The sequence below is a fragment of the Phalangium opilio genome, unplaced genomic scaffold (assembly GCF_054372755.1).
Source record: "Phalangium opilio isolate 3A_F unplaced genomic scaffold, DU_Popi_V2 ptg000105l_1, whole genome shotgun sequence".
Classification (NCBI taxonomy): Eukaryota; Metazoa; Arthropoda; class Arachnida; order Opiliones; family Phalangiidae; genus Phalangium; species Phalangium opilio.
Genome location: NW_028324207.1, coordinates 11,142,209 through 11,165,691, shown reverse-complemented (window position 1 = coordinate 11,165,691; position 23,483 = coordinate 11,142,209). Strand labels below are relative to the sequence as shown.

The window sequence follows — 23,483 nt, the reverse complement described above, 5'->3', positions numbered from 1 at the left end:
GAAATAAATAAGGCAAATTTCTGGAAAAGGAGGTAGTTTATGGTTTTCTTGGTTGAAAACCATTTTCACATGTTTTTGTTATATCCTTTTCCAAAAAACCATATGCAATTAAGCCAAAATTTCGGCCATTCAAAACTTGCCCCTATATCAAGGTTTTTTTTATTTAACCCTCCATTCAATAAAGCCGTGCCTTCGACAAGGCTAAATAAATATTATTAATTATTCGCATTAATTATTGTTTGCGCAACTTTTAATGATATGCAATGGATAGAGGAAGACGTAAGCTTTCTTTTGCTATATGATTTATTAAGTTTGGAAGAGCAGGGGCTATTCTTCAATTTAGCCCTATTTTGTCTGTTATATCTCAATTCTCAAGCGCTAGCTAGGTTCTTCAATGTATGGTCTTCCTCAATTTATTTCCCTAGCTCAAAAATACGTAAATTATGCGTAGCAGGATTACCACGGAATCTTCAGCACCAAATTCCCTGAGATTTTCCCTGACCTTTTAGGGCGAAAGTGTAAATGTTTACAGCACGTTTTAAGTGCTTATAATTGTGTGATGATTGGGTGTCAGACAATTGGGATGGGCGGGAGAAATTTCCTCTAGTATTGGCATGGAACAAACTCACCTTTGGCATTTTTACACTCAGCCACCCAAACCCCACCACTGGAACCAGTCCTTGCAAGTCCACTTTGGGCCTAAAAAGCTGCCAAAAGTTAGGCCTAAATAGAGACTCAAAGTAATAGGCTATTTAGGACGAAAATAGTGCTCAAAGTAATAGGTTATTTAGGCCTAAATTAGTACTCAAAGTAATAGGTTATTTAGGCCTAAATAGTACTCAAAGTAATAGGTTATTTAGGCCTAAATAGTACTCAAAGTGAAAGGTTATTTAGGCCTAAATAGTACTCAAAGTGAAAGGTTATTTAGGCCTAAATTAGTACTCAAAGTGAAAGGTTATTTAGGCCTAAATTAGTACTCAAAGTGAAAGGTTATTTAGGCCTAAATTAGTACTCAAAGTAATAGGCTACTTCGGCCTTAAATAGTACTCAAAAGTAATAGGTTATTTAGGTCTAAAATAGTACTCAAAGTAAGAGGCTATTTAGGCCTAAATTAGTACTCAAAGTAATAGGTTACTTAGGCCTAAAATTGGGCCTAATAATAATGATCGAGTCTGTTTTGATTTAAAACGTTTTATTATTGGTTGACGAAAGAGGTGGGTGGGAGGGGCAGGGGAAAGGGGAGGGGGCAGCGTTGGCACAAAATAATATTTTACAAAGACGCCAAATAATTTTGGAAAAACAACATTTTCTGCCAAAATAAAAGTAAAAAAAAAAACAGAGAAACAAAAACAAGTTGTTGTTTGGTGGTGAAGTTTGTTGGTTTGTTAGTTAGTTGGTGGTGTCGCTTAATTGTCAGTGGTGATTGGTGCTTGGTGAATTAATTATCAAGATTTAACGATGCCTAGTTTCTTAGCTTCTATTTCGTAGATTAGCAGACGCCACATTTTCACCACAAAAACCTCCGCCTCGTCATCCAGAACCTAATTGATCATTAATCATTGTTTTAATTAAAACACAATTCTTAATTATTCCAAAGAGCCTGTATATTTTTAATCAAAAGAGGAGGAGTTGAAATTGTTACTGACCATTTTGACGTCTTCTAAAATACTTTGAGCGGAACTTCCTACTAAAACTTTGGAACATATAAAATCCACCAAGGTCGGCTCTTCCTCCCCAATGTACTCGATGATCTTCTTGTTAATCCAAGGCTTAATTCGCCTCTCCATCAGACCCTAACCAAAGCACGCACAACAATTAGCCACCACCACCTTATTTCCGAGGCTTGACGCGATTCACAAATCCGCGTCATGACTATACAAATCCAAGATGACCGCCACACCACATAAAAATCCAAGATGGCCGCCCTAGGACGTCATTAAAATCCAAATGGCCGCCATATAACGTCATTAAAATCCAAGATGGCCGCCATATAACGTCATCAAAATCCAAGATAACCGCCATATAACGTCATCAAAATCCAAGATAACCGCCATATAACGTCATCAAAATCCAAAATGGCGGCCATGACGTTATCAAAAACGGCTGGCATGTCACCAAACATCAAGATGGCGGCCATTACATAATCAAAATCCAAGATGGTGGCCATAACATTATAAAATCCAAGATGGCGGCCATACGACGTCATCAAAATCCAATATGGCGGCCATACGACGTCATCAAAATCCAATATGGCGGCCATACGACGTCATCAAAATCCAATATGGCGGCCATACGACGTCATCAAAATCCAATATGGCGGCCATGACGTTATCAAAAACGTCTGGCATATAACGTCACAAAAATCAAAAATGGCGGCTATAACGCCATCAAAATCACGGATGGCGGTCAACTTGGATTTCGGTTACGTCATGGCCGCCATTTCGGATTTTGATGACGACATTTGGCGGCCATCTTGGATTTGTGGCCAATCAGTAGTCACTACTCACTACTACTTGCTTCAGAGTCAAAATATTTCAATATATTTTGCACTCTGAATCGGATGACGCGTATTTGTGAGTTAAGCCTTTGCGCGCGCGCATGCCATTGGTTACTCACGGAATCGACCAAGTTCCAATCGACGTTATAAGCGAAGAGTTCCTCCTTGGCGGTTGGAATTTTATCAATTAGATTCTTGATGTGTTTTCTCTTTTCATCGGTCGACAGATGAGACATGTTTCCGGAGGATTTGCTCTCCTCCTCGTCGGGAAGTTCGTCCAATGGAATCAACTTCCTCTTCTTCTTGTTGTCGGCCATGTCGTCCTCGTTCGTGTTGAACACTTCCTCCAACGTCATACGTTTCTTCTTGATACCGGCGCTGATTGAGTTGTTATTCTGGTTTATCAGGGCTGCAAAAACATCTTCATTATTAACGCTACTTTAATCCTTTAAAAGATCCCTTGACTTATTCTCTAAGCCTTGCCAGCGACGTTAGCTTAGGGTAGTTCGTACGCCCGTTAAGCCTTGCTAGCTGCATCGCGAATATTTTTGTTGAGAACTCGACAGTTAGAGAGCCCGTCATTTGACAGGTAAATTTCCATTGTCAAATATATTCAGAAGTGACTTATCCCCTAAGCCTTGCCAGCGACATTAAAATTGCTTCGTTCGTAAGCCCATTAAGCCTTGCCAGCCGCATCGAGAATATTTTCGCTGACAACCCGCCGATTAGAGCGCCCACTATTTGACAGTAAATTTCCTTTGCCAAATATATTCTGGCGTGATTTTAAAGCTAAGCCTTGTCAAGAGCATCAAAATTTGGTCCCTAAGCCTTAGTTTCATCAAAAAAGCATCAAAATTTGGTCCCTAGGCCTTAGCCTTGTCAAAAAAGCATCAAAACTTGGTCTGTAAGCCTTAGCCTTGTCAAAAGAGTGTCAAAATTTGGTCCCTAAGGTTTAACCTTGTCAAAAGAGTGTCAAAATTTGGTCCCTAAGGTTTAACCTTGTCAAAAGAGTGTCAAAATTTGGTCCCTAAGCTTTAACCTTGTCAAAAGAGTGTCAAAATTTGGTCCCTAAGCTTTAACCTTGTCAAAAGAGTGTCAAAATTTGGTCCCTAAGCCTTAGCCTTGTCAAGAGCATCAAAATTTGGTCCCTAAGCCTTAGCCTTGTCAAGAGCATCAAAATTTGGTCCCTAAGCCTTAGCCTTGTCAAGAGCATCAAAATTTGATCCCTAAGCCTCAGCCTTGATAAGAGCATCAAAACTTAGTCCCTAAGCCTTGTCAAGAGCATCAGAAATAACTTTGACTAACCTAGTTTGAGTCCAGTGAAGCCCATGGGTTTGAAGGATTCTTCTTTGGGAGTGGTGACATCGGAGAAAGCGGAAATGAGACTGTTCTGAGTGCTGTCATCATCGACAATCTTCTTAGTGGGCGCCTTCAGGTCACTGCTGTCGGAATCAACGGGGGACAAAACGGAACTAGCTGCCAAGTGAAGCTTCCTTCGGGTTTCAAAATCGCCCTCTCGATAATCGGACTTGACTTTGGGAGCCGGAGCCGGAGGAAGGGGCTGACTCAAACGAGCTTCTTCTTCTTGATAAATCTAGATTCAATCGACCAATCACGTGACTAAAACAGTGACGATTCCTAAAGCTAGAAATTAGACAACAGTTAAGTGTACTTACTCTACTGGCTTCGGCAAGAGGATCGGGATGTCCTTCTTCGGCCAATTTCTTCCTTAGTTCTTCCAATTCTTCTTTCTCTTTCTGCGCGTCTTTGTTGTCGGCTTCCATCTCCTTCTCGCGTTCCTTCAATCGGCGAATCAGCGAGCTTCCTCTGCGAACAAACAAAGAAACCACGCCCAATTAGCAAACACGCTCGAGTCCATCAATAAGAAACCACGCCCATTGAGCAAAGACTCGACTCGAGTCCATCGATAAGAAACCACGCCCAATCATGACTAAAGGCTCGACTAGAGTCCATCGATAAGAAACCACGCCCAATGACCAAAGGCTCGACTCGAGTCCATGGACAAGAAGGCGTCTGACTTACTTGTAGTACTTGGGATCGTCTCGTTCGTCGTCGTAGTCTTCCAGGAACTCCTTGAGCCGTCGGGCTTCCTTCATCTGAAACAGAGCATTTTAGCGGGGTTAAGCCTTTGAGTGTGGCAAGCGATTTAAGGAAACAAACAAACCAAAGTGACCTCTTCGTGTCGTTTCTCCGTTTCCTTCAAAGCTTCCTTCTCGTATTCCTTCCCGCGGCGCTTCTCGCGGCTCTCCCAATTACGAAGACGCTACACGCAATCAATTATAGTTAATTAATGTTAGTTAACCACTAACCAACATAAACAAGATTGGGACCCGGGGGCTAGACGTTTCTCGTAACCCTTGCCAATCGCCGCCTACATCTTAACCCTAACGATGATCATGGAGTAGAGAAACCAATATAGAGCTACCTCACACGCTTTGGTGTGACGTCACCCATGCTATTTGCTCATAGAACCAAAGCGATACCAAACATGGCTGCCCACTGCCAAAGCAAAGCCCGTGGCGTTTTATCGAGGCACTAACGTCACAACTGAGATATCTCTATTGATTTCTGGGAACTGCGAGCGCGGTCCGGATATTGCAAACACGTTCAAACAGCCACACAGACGCGTCCAGTGTAATAACTCTCCGTGACGTCATCGTCACTCGGAGAGGTAAAAATGGCGTGATTCGTCTGATGTAGAGCGCCCTCCATTTTCCCGAGTATTATTCCCCCATTTTTAGCGTCCCACCTGACCTGAACTGTTCCACAGTTAGCGCGTTTATTCCTCTCGGATTTCCCATCATCCTTTTAATTTTTCTACGTCGCGATGATCTAACTTTGTCAAGCGAAATTTTAGTCACTAAACTTTTCTAGGGGCGCGTTGTGAACGTCACATTTTGAAATAGTATCGGTACTATTTTCGGGGCAATGTCGCTAACTATAAGCGCGGAACAATCGCGTCATGTATGACTATACGAATCCAAGATGGCCGCCCTAAGGTGTCATCAAAATCCAAGATGGTCGGTCGCCCTAGGACGTCATCAAAATTCAAAATGACCACCATATAACGTCATCAAAATAAAGGCGGCCATGAAAATCCAAAATGGCGGCCATGACGTAATTTTAACTCACGCACGTCCAGTAAGGCTCTATTTCATGGAAGATAAGCTGAATATAAACCCCGCCCCTACGTAACGGAACTGAAAACTATAGCCTGTCGAAAGTACAGATTAGGAAACACGAAGTTTAAGAACTAACAGCAAAAGCATATAGATAAAAACAATAAGTACACTTCATTAACAATTCCAAGGCCCGCGCTCCTGCCGAATTTCGAAAATATTTTTCATGGGAATATAGGATTTTATAGGACGATTTTCCAAAATTATAGGATTATAAAGGACACCATAATATTCATTTTTAAGAACCAGTACCGCAAACAGGGGCCGAGTAATTGAGGAAAATATTCACTAACATACCTCCCTCCATAGGAATTGCATTACATCCAACATTGGAGGCTCATAACTCTGGTTCTATTAGAGATACGGGGATAGTCCTTTGAGTATGTTGTAGTCCAATTTGTCCCCCATCAAACAATACTAAAAACTTTGGGCTACGACAAACAGGGGCCAAGTAATTAAAACATATCACCCTTCATAGGAATAGCATTACACTACCTTTGGAGGCTCATAACTCTGGTTCTACTGGAGATACGGGGATGTCCTTTGAGTATGTTATAGTCCTTTTTGCCCCCCATATTCCGAGCTATTTTTAACAAGTTAGCTAAGGAAACCATCCCCACTTTATGATAGTTTTTAGACCAGAGTCCTGGTTTAACCCATGGGTTACTTAAAACAAGTCTAATTTTAAAAATATAGGATTTTATTGAAAATTATAGGACCTCTGGGGACCCTGCAATTCCCTAGCTGCCTTTGGCTGTTAACTGCAGACGACGTGTAAACTGAAATAAGCAAACTACCCTCCTCTAAATTAACCAACCGCCTACAGGAACTAACTAAGCAATCAGGGAAGAGCTTCTGGACGGAAATCGGTTAATAGAAAGTAGTACAAGACGCTGGGAAATGAGTACTAGAGCTAGGCATCTGAGAACTACTTTATGGGCCTATTCACGGATCGGCTTGTTCCCTGTGCCCTCCACAGTCGGAAAGGTAAATAATCATACGCAGATGGGGGAGGGGTCGACACTATTCTGGCTGGGTTAAAGGAGTTTGGGAAACTTTGAAAGAAGCGTACTTTTTGGTTTTAAGTCTATTTACTTTTGATAATAGGGCAAAATTAGCCGTAGCTTTGGGAAGACCGAGACAAAGCAAAGAATGAGAGAGTAAAACTAGAGAGAGAAAAGGCAATTTGAGCTTACCCTTACGTTAAAGTAGTGTTGGTACGTTGAATCGGAATGAATAATTGCAGGCCACAAACCGATAAAGGTCCACCTGTAATTTCAATGAAATATTTACTGTCTTAGGACGGAACACGGACAAGGATTTAACTCGAATTAATTATCTTCAAATTAATTAATAAATATTAATTATTACGCACTTAACTGGCTGCCAAGTTATTTATGTCCCTCGATCCTAAATTGATTTTCTCTCTCTCTCCCTTCGTAAACGTAACTACGCTAAACGAGACTCAATAAACTTTTATAATAATAATCAAATATTAAATCTTTTTAAAATTAAAATTAATTCTGTATTTAATTTAAATTAAAATTTAATTAAAGTTAAGGGAAATTAAAGATAATTCATTGAAATTTCAGGTGAACCTTTTACCTTTCCGTAACTTTTTCAAAATTCGTAATTTTCTTACATTTTTTTCATTTTCAAATTATTTGAAATTTTATTACTTTTTTCCTTTTTCAAAATTCCGATTCATCGTAACAACAATTTAACGTAAAAATCAAATTCTTTTTATCTTTCTAATTTATTCAGTTTTACAAAGATGTTTTTTGCAAATAGATGTCGCTCTCTCGCTCTCGCGCATGCGCCAAAGGGTTAAAGGGGAACACAAAATGGCGGCCAAAATTCGCGGTTCAAAAGCAACAGAATTCAAAACTACAACAACGAAGAAATCTGAGAAGCCGTTTCAATCCCCGTTCAAATTCAATACAGAGAAAATGGAATAGAATTCAGTTTTTGGGTTTTTTAAAAAACCACGACGCGACGCAAGACTGTTATTTATTTATATATATAAAAATCCGGTTTATATGTAGCTTGACCATGGCCAATAAATATATATTACGAAAAACCGGGTTTTTCTGTCACCTGATTGTTTTTCTGTCACCTGATTGTTTTTCTTTCGCCTGATTGTGGGCGAAAAAATAAAATCCGGTTTTTATGTAGCTTGACAGTGGGCGAAAACATATATATTAAAAGAACGGATTTTTCTGTCGTTTGATAGTCAAAACTTAAAAAAAAAACCAGTTTGCAAGTTGGAAAAAGGGGAAATTTTGCTCCGCTCCGAACCTTAAGAAAACGAAACTCATTTTCCAAAATGGCTGACAATTTTCCAGGGAAATTAGCGTAAGAACTTTTAAACTAGAAGTACGCAAGACTGTTATTTATATATATATAAAAAACCGGTTTTTATGGTCAAAACTGTGAGAGCTTTGAAAGGGGGAAGAGACTTCTTAACTAAGCGCAGTACAAGTACTTCGAAATAACCAAGAGATAACTAAATATGTGGGCGTGTCATCAATATTAATTACACTTTATGAATTTATACATGACTGGGAAATTCGCGACCCCATTTAGGCTTAACTAGAGCGAAACTTGTTAAAGCGCAAATTAAACTTAACGATAAAAAAGTTCTCTCTTACCTTGAAAGGCAATCGGTACAATAAAACGCGATGACGTCATTTTAGAAATTAAATTCCAAATGATAATAGTGGCGACAATGTAGAAAAACTGCGAACCAATTAAGATTATTCGCGATGCTCGGGCCAAGACTTAGCGAGAGCCAATGTTAGTTACTAGTACCGCTAACGTATCACCACTGTCGCCCTCGCAATTGCCACGAAATAGCTGCTGTGAAATAGCTTGATTATTCGCGATGCACGTGGCAAGGCCTAGCGAGAGCCAACGTTGGTTACTAGTACCGCTAATGTGTCACCACTGTCGCCCTCGCAATTGTCCACCAACGTTAAGCTTATCTCGGGATTGGTGGAGGGAGTAATGTGAAGAAATTAGTCTGTCGTCTGCTACAGTAGACACTTTTGGCCTTTGTAGCAGACGACAGACTAATTTTTTTCTACCCGTTACTCCCTTTCACGAACCCCGAAAATAAGCCTAACTTCCGGTGGCGATAGGGACCAAAGCAGTAGGGAAATTAAAACAATAAACACTGCAAAATAATTTGATTATTCGCAATGCTTGTGGCAAGGCTTAGTGAAAATAAATTATCTAACGCTGTTAAAATACGTAACGAATATGTCCCCACTGTTACCCACTAAGTTTTCATAAAAAAAAATTCGAGGTACTAAAATAAATTGAGATTATTCGGGATGCTTGTGGCAAGGCTTAACGAGAGCAAAAACAAATTGGCTAACAATATTGCTACTTTGTCACCACGCAATTTTCAGGGCAAGCTCCCCACCCAGTTAAGCCTAGAACGGGTATGTTTATGGGGGAGGGGGCGGGGCAAGGGTTAATTATAAGGGGGATAATAAGAACGGTAACGTCTATAAGGTTGTGTTCGAACCTCCTTGTAGGCGGCTTCTTTCTCACGCAGTTTTCTTTCAAGTTTCTTCTTCTCGTAGGCTTCTTCGTCCTCTTCGGTGGGGCCGCTCCCTTGACCACCACCACCACCACCTCCTCCTCCACCGCCTCGATTGTCCCTGTCCCTGTCCCCTCGGGAATCTCGATCGTAATCTCGGTCGCGACCACGATTCACCGACCTATAAGAATAAAAAGAGGGGAGGGGAAAAGAACACGTAAGGTTCAATTGTTACGCCGCATATTGCAAGGTTATGATTGATTCTGATGAAAAGGCTTAGTGAATTATTGTTTAGGCCTTGGCTAACAATGAAAGTACTCGAACAATAAGAATCTAACAAAACACAATCCACCTTATTCCCAATCGCCACCGGAAGTTAGGCTTATCTCGGGTTTATTGGAGTGGAGTAACGGGTAGAAATTCGTCAGTCGTCTGCTACAAAGGCCAAAAATATGTACTGTAGCAGACGACAGACGAATTTCTTCCCGTTACTCCACTCCAATAAACCCGAGATAAGCCTAACTTCCGGCGATAGTGAATACTGAATGCTGAAATATTATTCTTGAGGCTAAACGTAGTTTCAGACATCTTAATTACATCTCTGGTGTAGGAAACGTGATAAGCCATCTCAGATAAATCACGAATAAAATGTTAAACCAATTAGTTAGTCCTTGGGTTTTCCAGTACTCGAGTACTTGAAGCGAGAGGTCAAGAACTTGGGTTCAGTTTTATAACAAATCGCCTAGCGTCAACACGTTAAACTGTCGCAATTTAAATGACCAATTCATTTTTACTTTCGCGCTCGTTAGAGCCGCTAAAGTATTGGTCTCACCCCTATTGGCTGGCTGGCGGGTTTTTAAAAATCCTGGTTGTCAGTAGCACGCAATTTAAATGATCAATTCATTTTTACTTTCGCGCTCGTTAGAGCGGCTAAAGCATTGGTCTCACCCCTATTGGCTGGCTGGCGGGTTTTTAAAAATCCTGGTTGTCAGTAGCACGCAATTTAAATGATCAATTCATTTTTACTTCCGCGCTCGTTAGAGCCGCTAAAGTTTTGCTCTCACCACTATTGGTTGGCTGGCGGGTTTTTAAAAATCCTGGTGGTCAGTGGCACGCGAATCCGCGGCTAAAGTTGTTATATATTTAGTTTCTTCTTTAATATAACATTAGTTTATTCCGGGCCTAATCTTCTAGTGACTTATCGAGAAATTAGTCTTTGTTTTCTTACTAAATAAGTTTAATACTGAGGCATGAAATAAATAATACAAATCTTAAGAGCCGAGAGTCAAGCTCTGCTCTTTCTCTAATGGCTTTCTTTTCCGTTTCGCGCTGCTGTACTACTATAATTGCCAAAAGCAATATTAGAGATAAGAGCGCCAAAAACTAGAGACGCTTACGCCATCTATATGCTTAAGAACCCAACAAAAGTCACGACTGGCAACAAAAAAATTCATTTTTACTTTTGCGCTCGTTAGAGGCGCACAAGTATTGGTCTGACCACTACTGGCTGGCTGGCTGGCTGGTCAGTGGCACGCGAATCCGCGGCTAAAGTCGCGACTGGAAAACACATATATAAACCCCCGAAAGAACCTCTTAGTACAACAAGAGTTGGACCAGTTCTAAGCTAGTGATCGTACGGGGAACCCGAACCCGACCCGGGAAGTCGGGGATCCCCGGTTTTTTCCAACCCGACCCGACCCGACCCGGCCAGTCAATTTTGAAGTCGGGTTTCAAAAAAAATCGGGGTGGGCCCGTAGTAGAGGGTAAGTTATTATTGACGGTCGCGCTTTGTGATGCAGTAGATAGGAACTCGAATCTGATTAGGGCGAGCTTGAATATTTAATTTTTGTCTGTCTCGAGGCTTCGAAAGCCAGTAGAAAACTGATATATGTCGGCAATTGCATGGTCGTCCGTCAAACGCCAATGTATTAATTGTGTGTTAAGTTGCGAGCAATTGATTTCGAAATTGAAAAAGTGGTAGAAGAGTTTCACGAGTACCAGAAACCCCTTTCAGCCACTGAAAAAGACATAGGACAAGGACAATTTGGAAACTTTACAGATGGAAGACGCGCCTGTTCTGGGACAATTAGTTACCCCAATCCCTTCCACGACGTTATATCAGATAGCAATGATATGGCAGAATCGCCTACTATTGGATTCACTAAAGCAGTGATAACTTGGAACTAAATTACAGAAAATAAATTCCTTACATTACATAGTAAATAGCTACTATGTATAATTTTTTAGAATATGTTAATTCCATTTATGTTATTAAAAAGGAAAACCCCGACCCGACCCGACCCGATTTTCCGGGTTTTTTTTCGCAACCCGACCCGGAACCCGACCCGACAAAAATGTCACCCCGTACGATCACTATTCTAAGCTGCTGAAAATTGCGTTAGCTTACTTACATATCATTATTGTTGTCTCTGCTCCAATCGTTCTGTTCATTCTCCCTGGAGGGTGATCTGGAGCGGTACCTCTCGTCCTGCATTCTCTGGTCTCTTTCGCGGTATTCTCGCGCGTTTCGTTGTTCCCTTTCGCGTTCTCTCTGCTCCCTTTCTTGCTCGCGTTGCCGGTCCCGTTCTCGCTCTCTGTCCCGCTCACGTTCTCGGTCCCGTTCTCGATCGCGTTCCCGCTGCTCTCTCTTGCGGTCTCGCTCGCGTTCCCGTTGTTCGCGTTCGGGACTCCGTTCGGGGGTTCGCCCGACCACCAGATCCTTCTTGGCTCCGCCTCCCGTCGCCCCACCACCACCGCCACTACTCCCATCCGGAGTCGATCCTCCGCCTCCTTTGCTGGCACGCTCTTTTTCCCGGCGTTCCTTCTCCTTTTCCTTCTCTTCTTCGGCTCTCTGCAACGGAATCAATCAACAACCCTTCCTTCATTTACACGGTTAACAACCAATCAACTTGGAGCGTTAATTTCCAAGTTTATATTTATGTTAGATCTATTTGTTCTTGATTTGAACCAAGGGTTAACGATTGTTCAATACGCCACAATAAACAAAGTAGGTGGCGACGAGATTCTCGCGTATCCTTTGTACTAGCTCGCACGACGCGAAGAGATAAAAGGTTAAATCAGTTCAGTTCTCAAGTGGGTAGGCTTAATTACGTCGAGGCGATTATACTGGCAAGGATGAGGGCTAAGTGTGGCACAGCTTGGGTTGGGTGGGACACCAAAAAATGGGGGAGGAATAGTCAGACTCAATTGTAATTGGCTAAGAAGGGATAAAGACGAACCAATTGCCACTAAGTCCGACTGTAAGCCCCCCATTTTTTGGAGTCCTACCCTACCTGAGCTGTGCCACATATTACCCGTCCTCCCCTATCGGTACTTTAAATTTTGCACTATCCTTGACGCGAGTGTGTCGTAAACAATGTTAATCAAAGGCTTAATTCGCTTCTGTACAAAACCCTAAACATCAGCAACTAAGAAGCGACATCTATGGCAGAGTTTTGAGCCTGTTACCCAAGGCACTGCCAACGGCAAGCTCAAAGTAATGAATTTTCCATTTAAGAGCAATCAGAGCAGGGATACTAGTTGTTTTAAGAGGGACGAGCGGCTCGAGTCTGTACACTCCGACACGACTGCGGCAAAGGCTTATTTAACGAGTCTAAAACCGTACGCGCGCCCTCTAGCTTCGATCTCCCCCTTTCAAGGACGAATCGAAGTCGTATTCCGAGTATTCCTCCCCCCTTTTGTTGCGTCCCACCGGACCTAAGCCGTTCCACAGTTAGCACCCTCCTATTTCTCTCACCTTCCCCATCATCCTTGACCTGTCCTTGAATGGAAAATCCAGTAGGATGGTCCTACTGCGCATGACACGGCCCCGATAACGCGGCTTCCGCAATTTCCCTTTATCCCTTCGAATCCCTCTTAAAACATCTAGTATCCCTGGCAAAGGGTGGCGCGCAAAACAAACACAGCTCGTATCAAAGGATAAGCGAGAACCCCGAGTCAAAAAGCGTAGTAGAATTATTTTGAGTGAGACTGTACTATGACGACAAAAAGTTTTGACTATATAATACTTAAGTGCGCCCGTTTAATCCTTCGTACGCTGACGTAGAATAACAATAAATATCTATAAATCGTAGTAAAAAAACAATAACAAAATAGCCAAATTAGCCTAGAACAAATGGAATTGGATGATCCAACTCAAATTCCCGGATTAATATGAAAAGATTCAATAATAAACCTTGAAAAACATATTTACAAGTTTTGCGTCTCCACCCGTGTCACTCACGACTGAAAATGGAATGGCCTGCGAAGATCCTACTACAATAATCGTCGACCTCTACAAAAGTAACTGTCAGGGCCACACTCACTCATCAACACAAAAAACAGGTTCTAAAACGGCCCCGCCCCCCTTTGACTATATTACGCTCTATGAGAAAATAACACAGGGTGCCACTACTCTATCAAGTATGGTAACGTAAGGTGATTTATAAGTAGTAATTTCCTACTTACTGAAAATCAGGTTTTTATGACAAATAGATTAGTCATTTTGTTTGAAAATGAAAGGTAAAACGCTCACCGATAACGAAACTCCACAGTTTAATGACTAATATCATAAGTTTAGTTTAGCTCTTGAAGCTAACGGTTGGGACTAGAGATCTCGAATATCGCGCGGCATCTACTAGTCTTTGCAACTGCCTTTAACAGAACCAGATATTTCAAACTAAAGCAAAATGGCAGAAGTCGAGTCGTCCAAATCAAAAGGGATTTCCCCGTAACGCTAGGTCCTTACTCCCATTCACTAATTAAAACGAAACAACTGCCATCTGTCAAAGTGACTAATAGTCCTTCCCAAAAGCATTAATATGACCGGGGCCATCTTGTTAAAATGCTCAGGATTGTTGTCGTATAACGTTTGGGTATTTTTTTTATTTAAAACGACCATTAATTTCGCGTAACTGCGCAAGAACTGTTAACCATTAATCCTTTGGTTTTCATTTTTGGAAAGGTCTATTCACTTTAAGACAAGTTTCCCTTCACTAATTGAAAAGTGAAACGGGTTTCTAATCACTATATCTTTTGCCTCGAGTGTAATTTCGCACTAACTAAAACCACGAACTTATTCGGGACGAGCAGAGCGTATGAAAATGAAGAATTTAGAAAAATAATACTCACAAAGCCTTTCTCGGGAGCCAATTATCGTTACTGAATCGAAGAAACGAAAAAATGGGGAGAGAGAGAGATACTCACCGCATTAGAGTCTACACGGGTGGTGTTCTATAATAATAATGTTGGCCCCGCCCCCTTGGTCGAAAACAAATGAATAATCTGGCCATTGGTCAGTATAGCCAGAGGCAAGCAAAATCTACTCACCACCGCTCACTCGCTAATTAAAAGGGTCGAATATCGTCCGTACACTTAGAAAGATGGAAAGCTCGGACCGTGGTCGCTTAGCCCGCCTGCCCTTTGGGGGAATCATAACAACGCTACTCTTAAAACCACTGCCACAGACAACATATTACCCTCAACCCCAAATCCCAACCCCCAGCTACCAAAAGACAACCTAAAATGCCCTTAAACGAGAAATACGACACTTTTTACTATTTAGGCTTAGCTCCCCATAGAAAAAGCATGGGATTTTAAGTGTTTTTGTAACAGTCGCTACTAAAAAACTACGAGGTAGTTAGCTTCCGGAATACTTTTAAACTAACAAGTAACTATTCAAGTTGTGTCTTTGAAAGTTTAATTAAAATCGGTCAAGTTTAAGTCGGGCAAAAAATATCTTTGGTCAAAACTGCAAATTAGCCCTTTTTCCATTATCAAAACTGCAAATTAACCCTTTCTCCATTTTCGTTCTTTCTAATTGGTTGATAACTTAACTGGTAATCCCCCAACTACCAAAAGACAACCTTAAACGCCTTTAAACCCGAAATATAACACTTTTGACTATTTAGGCTTAGCTTCCCATAGAAAAAGCATGGGATTTTAAGTGTTTTTGTAACAAGTACTACAAAAAAACTACGAGGAATTTAGCTTCCGGAACACTTTTAAATTAACAAGTAACTATTCAAGGTGTGCCTTGCAAAGTTTGGTTAAAATCGGTCAAGTTTAAGTAGGGCAAAAAATATCTTTGGTCAAATTAGCTCTTTCTCCATTTTCGTTCTTCCTGATTGGTTGATAACTAAACTAGTATCAACTCAATAACTCCCCAAACCCAATTAACACCACAATTTGACGTAAACTATTCGAAAATATTAAGAACGCAAGACACGTGTAACACCGGAGAAAGAGAGAGAGAGAAGATGGAAAAGATTTGTTTAAAAATTGCATACCTTGTAGGTGTCGCGGAATTTGTCAATTTCACGATGGATCAGGTTACGTTTGTCATCTTCTAAATCCATTTCATCCAAATTCTGATACAAAAATAACAAAGAACATTTGACCTCATGAGTTGCTACAATTTACTCCAACGAAATTTTTATACTGAAAATCCCTGACTGTTTCCAGCTTATCCCTGGGAACATTTTAAGTACGTGTTTAGACGGAGGGTCAACTTCACCATGAACGCCTGGGCCCATATTTAGCATTGCTCGAAGCAATCATGGTTTGATATACCAAAAGAAACCCCTGACTTTTTAGGAAGAAAACTTTAAATCCCTGACCATATCCCTGGATTTTTAGGACAAAACTTTAAATCCCTGACTTTTCCCCACCAGGGTTCGTACGAAATTTTTACATAGAAAATCCCTGACTTTTCCAGGTTATCCCTGACCAAATTTCGTAATATCCCTGACCATTTTAAGGTATTTACCAGAGCCCACTTTTCACAGATGGCTCGTATTTAGCATTGCATGAAGAATGGTTTGATTTACCAAACGAAATCCCTGACTTATTCCCCTATTTTCCATATCCCTGACTTATCCAGGTTCTGTACGATCCCTGCCCACATTTTCCAAATCCCTGACTTCACCTGATCACGCGCAACCCATATTTAAAGAAATCTCTAAACTATCCCTTATACAAAAATCCATTCCCCCCCCCCCCCAATCGCGAACAGTAAGTACATACTGCTCGTATCCCACATAATGTTCCGAAGAATAATTCTAGGTAGGTAGGTGGGCACTTACATTTTTGGGGTCTTTATCAATGTCCGAGACAGTTTTGGACATCGTCTCTTGAGATTTGGCCATCTTCTTTGCCTTGTCAGCGTTGTTCTGACCGCCACCTGACAAATACAACAAGCTACTATATTAACTATCTTTCATGGGAGTCAAAATGAGTTTCCCTAAATTTTACCAAAAATACTAAATTTCCCTGAGTTTTCTTTGAATTTTACTAAAAATTGTAAATTTCCCTGAGTTTTCCCTGAATTTTACTAAAAATTCTAAATTTCCCTGAGTTTTCCCTAAATTTTACTAAAAATTCTAAATTTCACTGAGTTTTCCCTGAATTTTACTAAAAATTCTAAATTTCCCTGAGTTTTCCCTGAATTTTACTAAAAATTCTAAATTTCCCTGAGATTTCCCTAAATTTTACTAAAAATTGTAAATTTCCCTGAGTTTTCCCTGAATTTTACTAAATTTCCCTGAGATTTCCCTGAATTTTACTAAATTTCCCTGAGTTTTCTCCTCGGGTTTTTGTCAACTATTTCCCTGATGTTTTCCCTGTTCTCCAGGTTTATATGACCCCTGTACATCTCACTCCACGATTGTCTCGCGACCCACTCTAAAATTCCCCAAAGGCTTACCGGCATCTGGGGGTGGTCTGGAGAGTTCCATCGAATGTTCGTGAAGCAAGTACTGAATGGAAGCCTTGGCGGAGAGATCAAAGTCCCTGGTGACGTCATCGACCTCGTTGTTCTCCTCCTCGATGGTGAAGGCCTTCTTGGATTGGGCCCCACCGGCCCCGCCCCCCTTCTTGGTGGCTTTGTACTCGTCCAACTTCTCCTTGGTCTTAGCGTCCACTTTGACCACCAACTTCTTGTCCCCGATCTCCCAATCGTGCAAGATGCGAATGGCCCTCAAACCCGACTCGGGGTCCGCGTACTCGCAAAAGCCAAAAGCTAGAAAGAGGGCAGAGAGAGGGGTCAAGTTCATTCAGTTCAAAAGGGGTGGGGTTCCATTTGGGGGTTGGAATTAGAGAGAGACGCCGTTATACGAACATTTACCTTGAAGCTTCCCATTGGCTCCTTGAACGCGCTTCCAATTTATAACAGTGCCGCATCGCTGCACCATAAATTAACGATACTTTTACAAGATGTTCCCAAAAAGGGTAATTACGGGACCAAAGTACAGTGGAACAGGGTTCGATCGAAATTTTTATATTGTAAATCCCTGACTGTTTCCAGCTGCTTATCCCTAACGAAATTTTGCCACCAATATCCCTGGCCAACCTTTTTAAGTACGTGTTTACTCCATAAAACTTTTGTTAAAAAAAATTCCCTGGGATTTCCAGGTTTTTCCCCTATATAGAGTATCCTATGGAGCAAATGTTAACGAAGGAGGGGGGGGCAAATAGGGCAATAACATACTCAATGGACATCCCCGTATCTCTAGTATAACCCGGTATAACCAGAGTTACGAGCCTCCAAAGTATAGTGTAATGTTAATCCTATGGAGGGGGGTATGTTGTTTACGTTTTGCTTAATTACTCGGCCCCTGTTTACTCGATCGCCACGTTTTTAGTATCGTTAGATGGGTGACAAATAGGACTATAACATACTCGAAGGACATCCCCGTATCTCTAATAGAACCAGAGTTACGAGCCTCCAAAGTTGGGTCTAATGCAATTCCTATGGAGGAAGTGTTTATGAACATTTTGCTTAATTACTTGGCCCCGGTTTGACGAAAATTTCCCTGAATTTTACTACAGGGTTAGTACAGTTTTTTTTGAATGAAATTCCCTGACTTTTCCAGCAGGTTTTCCCTGACTAAATTGCACAAATTTCCCTGACCATATGCAATAACTTACAAGGCGTAAATATATGAAAACCAATCTAAATTCACTCGAATCATTTTTGCACGAGTTGTTATTCTTATAAAAATAAGCCAATTAATTCGTTTAAATTTAACCATAAGTAAATCTTAAATAACCGGAGCGAGCGAAGCGAATTTAGGGTTCTGCTCAAGTCTCAGACAACACTTTTTTGGTCACCCTCATACTGTTGTCCAGACTATCAATTTCCCACCAATATATTTTTCCCTGACATTTCCCTGACTTTTTAGGCCCATTTTGAATTTCCCTGACCTTTTAAGGCCCATTTTCAATTTCCCTGACTTTTCCAGGTTTTCCAGGTCGTGTACGAACCCTGTACTAAAAATGTGAAATTTCCCTGAGTTTTTTGTCAATTATTAATTTCCCTGAATTTTACTAAAAATTCTAAATTTCCTGAATTTTTTTGTCAATTATTTATTTCCCTAATTTTTCCAGGTTTCCAGTTTGGTATGAATCCTGCCAGTGACTTTTTAGGATAACTTGAAATCCCCGACTTATTCCCCTATTTTCCAAATCCCTGACTTATCCAATGGTTTTCCAGGTAATCCAGCTTCTGTACAAAACCCTGATTTCCGCTTATATGATCCCCCTAACCATGCCCTAGAAGCTTGCACTTTCGACATGGGAATGCCCGCCCACAAAGCCATACATCCCACATCCCACTGTACTTGTCAAGTCCTAACCGCCATGTTTCTATTGTTACCTGCAACATTTGCCTGATCATGCTGTCAGAAGCTCGCTCCGTTATGTTACCTACAAAGACGGTCACGGGAGGCCCTTTACTCAATTCGGGCTGGAAATAAAACATAAAACAACTCAATTACACATCACCATCACCACTCTAAGAGACACACCAGGGTCGAACGCTACCAAAATTAATAGAATGGGGAGTTCTCAAGGAACGTTTGTCGGACAATTTTCCAGGAATAACGTCAATCAAAGACAATTTTTACAAGTTCTCATTGTCTTCACGGTAACGTTTCACGCGTCACGACAGTCTTAAGCAGTTTTCACGCGTCCCGACGGTCTCAGGGGGAATTTTCACGCGACCCGACAATATGGGCCAATTTCTCACGTGTCCCCTCAGTATTGGGTAATTTTTCACGTGTCCCCACAATATCGGACAGTTTTTCACGTGTCCCCACAATATCGGACAGTTTTTCACGTGTCCCCACAATATCGGACAGTTTTTCACGTGTCCCGACAATATCGGGTAGTTTTCCACGTGTCCCAGACAATATCGAGTAACTTTTCAAATGTCCCCACAATATCAGGTAACTTTTCACGCGTCACGACAGTCTTAAGCAGTTTCACGCGTCCCTACACTCTCAGAGGGAATTTTCACGCGTCCAGACACTATTGGGTGCAGGGCCGGAAATAAGCACACAGGACACTGGACATTGTCCAATAAAATTTTAAAATGTCCCATAATTTCTTTTTTTTTTTAAAACTAAGGGGGTCACTGGACAGTTTGACCAATAAATTGTCCCAAGTTTTGATAGCTTGACCATGAAGATGCGACACTATTTTCGTACAGTACTCCAGTGGACAATGTCCTATTTAATCTTGGGGTCAAATAAGGGTCACTGATTAAAATGTCCCATAATCTTTCTAAAAACTGGACAGTTCGACCAATGAATTTTCCCAAGTTTTGATAGCTTGACCATGAAGATGCGACACTATTTTTTGGACACACACTTCAGTGGACAATGTCCTATAAATCTTGGGGTCAAGGGTAGGGTCACAGGACACATGTCCTATAAGGAATTTTTCATATTTCCGGCCCTGTTCAGGGGGAATTTTCACGCGTCCCGACAATATCTGGTAATTTTTCACGCGTCTGCCTTAAAAGCAGTATTCACGTGACACGACAGTCTTAAGCATTTTTCATAAGCTCCGAGTTAAAGTTAAAAATTCTTGATAATCTCCGAGTTAAACTTAACAGCATCAGAGTCAGTTACTTGAACTATTTTGTGACATTGTAAGAAGCGTGTGAATTCACATGAGGGGCAAAATAAAAGGGTGGGGGTGGGGGGGTTAGTTTAAAGGTGCTACATACTGGTTTCCTTATGGTGGGTGGTTGAGGCAGCTTCTTGATGTGAGGTTTTGGGGGTTGTTGAATGATGCTGTGAGGCATACTCATCACCGGACCCATCATCTACAAAACAAAATAAGAACAACATCGCCTCTTTTTAGATTTCTTCCTTCACTCAAAAAAAAGGATCTAGGGCAAGATGAGTCCACATGGAACAAAAGTAAACCTAAGCAGAAACAAGGGAAACCCATGACAAAATCCCCCTTATTTCCCATGCCTGTACCAAGGCTTAACACTGGATGTTTATCTGACAAATCTGGATCAAAATTACGCCTCCTCCCCGACATTTCCCGACCCATTTTGAAATTTCCCGACTTTTCCCTGACCTTTCTGGACCGTTTTAAAATCCCCCGACTTTTCCCTGATCTGTTTGGCCCATTCTGAATTTCCCGACTTTCCTTGACCTTTTTGGGCCATCCTAAATTTTGCAGTCTTTTCCCTGACCTTTTTGGGCCATTTTAAAATCCCCCGACTTTTCCCTGACCTTTTTGGGCCATTTTAAAATCCCCCGACTTTTCCCTGACCTTTTTGGGTCCATTTTAAAATTCCGCGACTTTTCCCTGAACATTTTGGGCCCATTCTGAAAGTCCGCGACTTTTCCCTGACCTTCTTGGGACCACTTTGAAACTCCCTGACTTTTCCCTGACCTTTTTGGGTCCATTTTAAAATCCCCCGACTTTTCCCTGATCTTTAAAGGTCCATTTTAAAATCCCCCGACTTTTCCCTGATCTTTTAAGGTCCATTTTAAAATCCCCCGACTTTTCCCTGACCTTTTTGGCCCATTCTGAATCTCCCGACTTTCCTTGACCTTTTTGGGCCCATCCTAAATTTTGCAGTCTTTTTCCTGACCTTTTTGGCCCATTTTGAAAATCCCCGACTTTTCCCTGAACATTTTGGGCCATTCTGATAATCCTGACTTTTCCCTGAACATTTTGGGCCATTTCAATACTCCCTGATCTTTCTGAGCCCATTTTAAAAGTCCCTAACTCTTCCCTGACCTTTTAGGGTCCATCCTAAATTTTCCGGACTTTTCCCTGACCTTTTGGGGTCCATTATAAAATTCCCTGACTATTTCAGGTTTTCCCTGACCCGTGGCAACTATGCTAGTTACCTTTGAACATAAAAAACCTCATCTTTATTGCAACACGAGCCTTAATGGAAAAGAGTACCTATAACATAACCTAGTAAAACCCTGAATAAAACTTACCACCTAACCGTAACCTTCCCTAATCTAATACATAATGCACTATGACAACTGTCTGAGGGGGCGGGGCTAAGGTCATATCCCTAGCCCTCAGTTAAAGTGATAGAGAAAGTTCAGAAAGAATACTCAACGATACTCACTGGTCCCGGCATCATATTCATTGGCATTGTAACTGGAATCATCCCAGCTGAAAACAACACGCAAATATTAATCCAAACATAAGCCCCGCCCAATTACAATTACCAGATGACTTTCAAATGAATAAATTAAAGCGCAAAATGGCGGCCAATGCAGTAACTTACGAGGCATCCCAGGAACGCTGTAATGCGGTGGCATCATGGGTGGAATGGGAGGCATCCCTGGGATTTGCATAACATTCGGAGGTCTACTGGGAAACGCCATAGCCTAAATAAACCACAAACCCTAAATATACACCTGAAAAAATGGATTAGAAACACTTTAAACCACTAATCATTAATGTAGAAGTCAAAATGTAACAGAGTTTTCATTCAGCTATCACTAATGTTTCGTGTTTTTTTCCTTATTTCTTCAACATATTAAACAATAACTTTGAGAGAATTTTGACGATATTTACTTATTTAAGCCTAATTATATTTAATATACTGATTAATTAAACTACTTATAGCTTAAACTACGTTTAAAAACTTAATAATAACTAAGAGACCAAGGCTTAACATCGTGACGGACAAAGATAAGATAATTCGCTATAGCTAAGCCTTGCCATGTTTTAAGAACGCGGAAATAGCAAATCAATATTAAAATACCTTTTTATTGTTTCGTAAATTGGATATTTTCAATTAAAACACTTAGATTTTACTTTCAAATTAGTTTTTCAGAAGAACTTGGCGTACAAAATACCGCGTCTTTCTCCGGTTTTCTTTTCACAAAAAACAGACTACACTATACGCATAGCCCACTTGATCACGCACGCTGGCTGCACGCGCTCTAGAAGCCCGTCCAAACGATTTTTTTTACATGTTAACTCGCGAATACGGCGCGTCACATAGGTTCGGTCTAAACTTTCAAACCCGTCTGGTTTTAACATGGGCCTCTATGGGAGGGGACCAGTTTTTTCAACGTTTTTGACAATATTAGTGCATCTACTGGTTCAAATCTCTTGAATTTTTAATGAGACGTGTATTGAAAGGTTTGATATTATCCTGTAAAATTTAAAGTCTTCAGCTATAATAGTTTTTTTATAAAAATTAAAAACCATCACATAGTAGAGTAATTGAACGGGCAAAATTCTCTACTATGTGATGGTTTTTAATTTTTATAAAAAAAACTATTATAGCTGAAGACTTTAAATTTTACAGGATAATATCAAACCTTTCAATACACGTCTCATTAAAAATTCAGGAGATTTGAACCACTAGATGCACTAATATTGTCAAAAACGTTGAAAAAACTGGTCCCGTCCCATAGAGGCCCATGTTAAAACCAGACGGGTTTGAATTTTAGACCGAACCTATGTTATTCTCATTTTTAGGGTCGATTGAGCGGGCTTCTATAGCGCGTGCAGCCAGCGTGATCAAGTGGGCTATGCTATACGTCTATAGGATTACCACAGCCCACTCAATCACGCGCAATACTGAAGGAGCACAGGAGCAGTCTGGACAATGTCCAGTGTCCTGTGCTTATTTCCGGACCTGAACTGTCTTACTCCCTGAGTCCCTCACTCTCAGCTTGGAGGAGAGATAGACCGTTATGTTTTGCTGGACTCGCGACGGGAAAATTGTCGAAATTTTTCCAGACTTATGAAAAAATCTTATGTATTTAACTTTTAACTGTTAGAAAGGGAAAATCCATTGAGAAATTTAAAAATATTATTATTAGCCCTATTAAATTTAAATGAAAAAGTGAACATAATAAATAAAATTAAATGGAAAATGTAACTAAGAAAAAGTTTAAAAACCCGAAACACATGGGAGCAGCGTGGGAAATAAGGCGGTGGCACAGGGCAAATGACC

The 23,483-nt window shown here is 40.9% G+C and overlaps 1 protein-coding gene across 5 annotated transcripts; it reads right to left on the bottom strand.

Annotated features, from left to right (window-relative positions):
* Positions 1–1,175: 1,175 nt before the first annotated feature.
* Positions 1,176–22,591, bottom strand: LOC149629971 (RNA-binding protein 25-like). Of its 5 annotated transcripts, none has more exons than XM_089851649.1 (18): positions 22,278–22,591; positions 21,795–21,927; positions 21,624–21,679; positions 20,253–20,351; positions 18,897–18,986; positions 17,361–17,424; positions 16,947–17,261; positions 16,327–16,424; positions 15,532–15,612; positions 11,656–12,095; positions 9,230–9,425; positions 4,683–4,781; positions 4,541–4,614; positions 4,174–4,324; positions 3,803–4,091; positions 2,617–2,906; positions 1,647–1,793; positions 1,176–1,541 (listed from the first exon to the last, which is right to left on the bottom strand). In XM_089851649.1, exons 2-18 carry the CDS (start codon positions 21,892–21,894, stop codon positions 1,446–1,448), a joined length of 2,685 nt encoding a protein of 894 aa, XP_089707775.1. In that variant the 5' UTR covers positions 21,895–21,927; positions 22,278–22,591; the 3' UTR covers positions 1,176–1,445. The 5 variants fall into 5 exon arrangements, with proteins under 5 accessions (XP_089707775.1, XP_089707778.1, XP_089707776.1 ...); XM_089851652.1 differs by having other exon boundaries at positions 4,692–4,781; positions 22,278–22,590; XM_089851650.1 differs by having other exon boundaries at positions 17,367–17,424; positions 22,278–22,590.
* Positions 22,592–23,483: the final 892 nt, after the last annotated feature.